Source organism: Colobus angolensis, unplaced genomic scaffold, assembly GCF_000951035.1.
Source record: "Colobus angolensis palliatus isolate OR3802 unplaced genomic scaffold, Cang.pa_1.0 Scaffold87, whole genome shotgun sequence".
NCBI classification, from domain to species: domain Eukaryota; kingdom Metazoa; phylum Chordata; class Mammalia; order Primates; family Cercopithecidae; genus Colobus; species Colobus angolensis.
Genome location: NW_012122598.1, coordinates 608,058 through 613,828, shown reverse-complemented (window position 1 = coordinate 613,828; position 5,771 = coordinate 608,058). Strand labels below are relative to the sequence as shown.

The 5,771-nt window shown below is 40.7% G+C and overlaps 1 protein-coding gene across 2 annotated transcripts in view; it reads left to right on the top strand.

Annotated features, from left to right (window-relative positions):
• NCKAP1L (NCK-associated protein 1-like) overlaps nt 1-5,771 on the top strand; it is a 50,509-nt gene that overhangs the window by 19,909 nt on the left and 24,829 nt on the right. For both annotated transcript variants that reach the window (XM_011930436.1, XM_011930438.1), the window contains exons 11-16: nt 231-327; nt 871-980; nt 1,108-1,240; nt 1,656-1,737; nt 1,919-1,977; nt 2,191-2,336. In XM_011930436.1, the coding sequence (XP_011785826.1) occupies nt 231-327; nt 871-980; nt 1,108-1,240; nt 1,656-1,737; nt 1,919-1,977; nt 2,191-2,336 (627 nt within the window). The remainder of the gene's footprint in view (nt 1-230; nt 328-870; nt 981-1,107; nt 1,241-1,655; nt 1,738-1,918; nt 1,978-2,190; nt 2,337-5,771) is intronic.

Genomic DNA, 5,771 nt, shown 5'->3' with positions numbered 1-5,771 from the left:
TGAACACCTGACCTCAGGTGATCTGCCCACTTCGGCCTCCCAAAGTACTGGAATTACAGGCAAGAGCCACTGTTCCCGGCCCTTTTTTCTTTTTAAACCAAGTCTAACTTGAGCATTGAACCTTCCTTCTGCCTGATATCCCTTCCTAAATATAGCTTTCTTCTGTGCAGCCTGTGGAGGGTTTTTAAGGGTGGGAGAAGTGATAGTCATGTTCCCCTTTTCTTCCTTAGTGGCCAGTTTCATTGTCAACGGCGGCAATTTCTGCGGATGGCAGTGAAGGAGCTGGAGACTGTGTTGGCTGATGAACCGGGACTGCTGGGTCCCAAGGCAAGAGGAAGAAATGTTGGGAGGGGGATGATGGCCAGTGATAAGAGACTGTGTAGCTACATGGCATTCATGAAATTTTGCCTTTCTGAGGCAAAATGTGATTCATTTGTATGTATATATGCTGATTCCCTTTAATCTTCTTGGAGTACCCCAAAACTTTGTGTATCTCTTTTTTTGGCACTATACATAGTATGTCATGTAGTATAGCTACTTTTATACTTGTCTTATCCTCTATTTGAGTGTGAACTAATTGGAGACAGAGCTTGTTTTTTTGTTTCAAACCACATAAATGCCCAGTAAATATTTCTGAAACTTAATTTGATAGGGAGAGAAGGGTACTAATTGTGAGCTAGTGTCAACATGTGTACCTGTCTGATTGTGTGTTGTATAGTTGAGGTTTTTTGATGAGTCTGAATGTTTATTATTGGACACTGTTGTGGCTACACAATTACATCCACACATATATTATCATGGTAGTTTTCTCTGTGCTTTGAAATCCATTTTTAAAGTTGAAAATTCTAATAGTCTCTACCCTCTCCATAGGCTCTTTTTGCTTTCATGGCCCTGTCCTTCATTCGTGATGAGGTCACCTGGCTGGTTCGCCACACAGAGAATGTCACCAAGACAAAGACACCTGAGGACTATGCTGACTCGTTAGTACTTGACATGGCTAAGAACCTTGTCCTCAGGAGGTCTCAATTTCTGCCCTGTTATCCCTGTGTTTGTCTCAGTTCATATTTCTAGTCTTATTCATCTCTGTTCTCATCCTCAACTTCATAGGAGCATTGCAGAGCTACTTTTCTTGTTGGAGGAGATTAGGTCTCTGGTCCGAAGACACATCAAAGTGATACAGCAATACCACCTTCAGTACTTGGCAAGATTTGATGCTCTTGTGCTCAGTGACATCATTCAGGTAAACATCATGTTTAATTGATTATACTTTGGAAATTTCGGGATGATCCCTAGTGATTTTCCTATTGAAACCACTCTGGCTGAATCTCATGCTCTGTAAGTTGGGTGTCAAAAAGTCCAATCTGCCCCATTATATTTGTTAAAAGAAAAAGAAAGGACTAATAATCTCAGTAGTCTTTTTTCCCCCCCCCACTAAATGAAACTACATAGAAATAGGAGAGAAAAATGAAGAGAAACTGGGTGTTAGAATGTCAGGGAACCCAGGAAGTTTCCTCCATCTCTTGCTTGGCTTTTTCTCTCTGTTTTTGGCACTTAGCAATTCTTTCTACCTTCATACACTGATTGAGCCTCATGGTCCTAGTTTCTGTCCTAGGGAACCTATGCCCACTTGACAATAACTGTAGCTCCTCTTTTAGAACTTGTCTGTGTGTCCAGAGGAGGAATCCGTCATCATGTCCTCATTCGTCAGTACCCTCTCCTCTCTGAATCTCAAACAAGGTAACTGGAGGGAGGTGGGGGAGGCAGGACATATGTGAGGATGAACATCTTTTATCTGGAAATATTGATCTTTGAGCCAGGAAGTAGGACAAGATATCTTTGAAGAGGATCTACCGTTCTATGCAGTTGGATATCGGTGTGCTGTTTACTGTTTCCTTTTATACTTCTGTTTTTCTTGCAGTTGATAATGGAGAGAAATTTGAATTCTCAGGATTGAGGCTGGACTGGTTCCGCCTACAGGTAATGATCTGTTCCTGTGAAAGATTCCCATCCTCAGATTCTTCCTCCCCCACAATCTCTTCTCTTTTCATCTCCTAAATTTGCTTTATGGAGTGAGTCAACTTTGAAAACTGCTAATTGGACAAGACATACTCAGGCCAAACTGTAATTCCAAGGCTGGGGCCCTTTTCATTCATCTTATTTTTCTCCACCCTTTCCCAACTCCAACTGCAGGCATACACTAGCGTGGCTAAAGCCCCGCTGCACCTGCATGAGAACCCTGACTTAGCCAAGGTGATGAACCTCATTGTCTTCCACTCCCGAATGCTGGACTCAGTAGAAAAACTGCTGGTGGAAACTTCTGATCTGTCTACTTTCTGGTATGTCTTGGTTCAGAGCTCTCTTTAAAAAGTTTTATTGTTTCCTTTTTTATTTTTTTCTCCATTATGCCACTTACTTCAAGGAAATTTTTTTAAGGTTTTTTTATTTTATTTTATTTTTTTGCCCAGGCTGGTCTTGAACTCCTGGCCTCAAGCAATCCTCCTCCCTTTACCTCCTGAGTAGCTGGGATTACAGGCAAGACCCTCCAAGCTTGAACTAGAGCTCTTTATCAATTCATTTGCTCTCTTGCCTGGCCTCTGTGGAGGACTGTAATTCCCCTAGACAATTGGAAAGTGTCACTATTTTTGAGATCTCCTTAAGATGCTCAAATTCCACAGCTCACTTGTGTCAGCTTTTTAGGAACTTGAAGTTGATTCCCTTTTGTTCTGTATTCCCTTTTGTTCTTTTGTGGAAAGCCATTTGGATTTTACATAGTCTTCCCTTCTCTGGGGTAGTTAGCCCACATGTCTAGTTTCAGTCTCCTCTCTTTGGAAACTTTTTCAGTTTTGTTTTTTTTACTCTAGGAACATTGTGATTTAAAAGTGACAGGAAAAACTTTGAGTTTTAGTGGACAGGAGTGAAAATAATTGAGAGGCCTAGAGAATAGGGCCTTTGGAGAATGAGCTGAATGAGTTTGTCTTCCTTAGATAGCACTTGACCTTTTTAGGCGATCACCGTTGTACATAATTCCACCCTTTGAAGGATCAAACAAACAAGTGGAAACACCATGTGTTGCCTCTGCCTTCTGTAAGCAATGAGGTCGGGGAAGATATAATACCTGTATGTGAAAAGGACATCAACATAATACTTATAAATGTAAGAAAGTGTAAAAGAGTACCTGAAGTTGAGAGGACATGGGTTGAGGAAAGATCAGTCTCATGGGATTAATTTGAGAAGATTTTCTGGAGCCTGAGTGTTAAATTTTGGGAGGAATGTGAATTAACACTACTGAAGGACTTCCAAATTAGGGGGAATGGCCCAAATCATGCCAAAGTTCTAAGGGAGGAATAGCAAATTTTGTGCAAGGAAAGGGAAGAAGATTATCGTTAAACTTGCCTGAGGTCCTTTATAAAAGTCTGGAAGGACTAAGTTTCTTGGGTTCCCTTCTATCTTAAGGGTAGGGAAATTAAGGAGGGAGTGGTAGATATCGGTAAATGTTTTTTGAAAGAATGAACATTCTCTCCGCCTCAAAGGGACTAGCTCTTAAACTCTATTTTTCTTTTCTTTTACTTTTTTTTTTTTTTTTTTTAGACGGAGTCTTGCTCTGTCGCCCAGGCTGGAGTGCAGTGGTGCCATCTTGGTTCACTGTAACCTCCACCTCCCGGGTTCAAGCATTTTTCCTGTTTCAGCCTCCCGAGTAGCTGGGATTACAGGCATGTGCCACCACTGGCTACTTTTTTGTATTTTTAGTAGAGACAGGGTTTTACCATGTTGGCCAGGCTGGTCTCGAACTCCTGATCTCAGGTGATCACCCACCTCGGCCTCCCAAAGTGCTGGGATTACAGGCATGAGCCACCATGCCTGGACTTGAATCTGTGAATATTTCTACAGGGTAAATTCTTAGAAGTGGAATTGCTGAAGTAAAGGGTATATACATTTCAAATTTTAATAGTTCTTACCAAATTGCCCTCTAATCAGATATTATCAAGAGCCTATGAGAATACTGATTTCTCACTCTCAACAACTAAGTATTATCATTAAAAACCATTGCCAGAGTTAAGAAAGAGTAAACCTGAGATTAATAATTAGAAGTTACAGGAGGTAGATTTGGGCATCTGCATGAAAAAACTTTCTGATGATTACTGCTTCCAAGGAATGGAAGGGATATTTGAAGGGTGTTCAGTTCTCCATCACTAAGAGCAGCAACTAACTTGTATGATTTATAGTTTAGGGAGTTCTTTGACATAAATGATCTAATTTATCTTCATGAAAATTCAAGAATAAGTATTAATATCTTTTTTTTATAAATGAGAAAATGGAGCCTCAGTCTCAGTGTCACTCAATAAAAGGTGAAATTAGGACACAATTCCAGGTTTTTGGACTCTGAATCTTCTCTCTTTCCACTGTGCTCTGCAGAGATTGAAATAATTATCCAACAGGATTGCTGTGAAGTTGAATGTTGATTTAATTAAGATACTTTCCAACTCCAAACTTCTTTGATTTTATGCTAGTTCAATAAAGTAGTGGTTTGGAGAAAGGAAATGAGAGGTGATGAAGTCCCATTAATGTGGTGGCAATAGTGATACAGGACAAGAGAAAACAAATATAAGGAACGTAGAGAGGAAAGAGTCTAAGATCATGCTGGTATTTTGAGCATGGGTCACTAGTAGAAAAAAAGAGATGTGGTTAGGAGAATCAAATATTGCAGAAAATTAAAAACAATGAAAAGGCCTTCTAATTTGGTGATTCAAAAGTTCACATTGACCTTAGAGAGAGCAGTTGCTTAGTGCTGAAGGCTTTGTGGGATTCAAGGGTCAGTGAGAGGTGAGGAAGTAAAGAGAGTACAGGTGTCTCTTTGGAGAAGTTTGGTGGTGTGGGAAAATAAGCCGAGTTCGGTGGATTGTCAGGGTTAAGCAAGGGTCTTCTTAGAATAAGGGAGGCTTTGAACTTATTTGTTGGGAGAAGAAAATAAGCCAGTGGAGAAGGAGAGATTAAACTATCAAAAAGATAACTGATAAAGTGAAATTCTAAAAGGAAGTTGGTGGGAATGGGACCCAAGGTAGAGATTGAGTAACTACTTTTACTTGAGAGCAGGGCCTGTGCTATATTTATACACTTTTCCCTTTATTTCCCTCAAACCTGGAAGAGTGCCTTGATTCGAAGGAGTCAAGGCAGGAGCACAGGAAAAGAAGTCTAGCTCCAGCTTTGCCATTAAAGCCCTATGTGACCTTGACAAGTCATTTCCCTTCCCTAGGTATTATTTTCTGTATCTGTAAAATTATGAGGTACAGTTGAATTATCTCTAAGCTGTGAGTCTTTTATTAATAGGCTAGGGTGAGAAGTAGGGTTTGGAAAGATCCGGCCTGTGAGGGCTGCCCATGCTCCCACCAGGGTGTAGGCTGGACTCTCTGAGGGCTGGGAAGGTGAGGCAAGGGCCCTAATGGGCAGTATGGTCAACCCCACTGTGCTTGTGTCAATCCTCAGGTATGGCAAGCGACTGGCAGACATAAAGGAGAGCAAGGAGCATGTAATTGCAAACAGGTAAAGGGTGGTGAATGCGCTCTCTGAGAGGGGATGGAATAGGATTCTCTTCTCACTTTTGTTCTCACCTAAGCCATCCTTAGTTTCTGTACAGCTTTATTGCCTCAACCCAAGAACTTGCTGCCCCATACATTCCTTTTTCTTTTCTTTCTTTCTTTCTTTCTTTCTTTCTTTCTTTCTTTCTTTCTTTCTTTCTTTCTTTCTTTCTTTCTTTCTTTCTTTCTTTCTTTCTT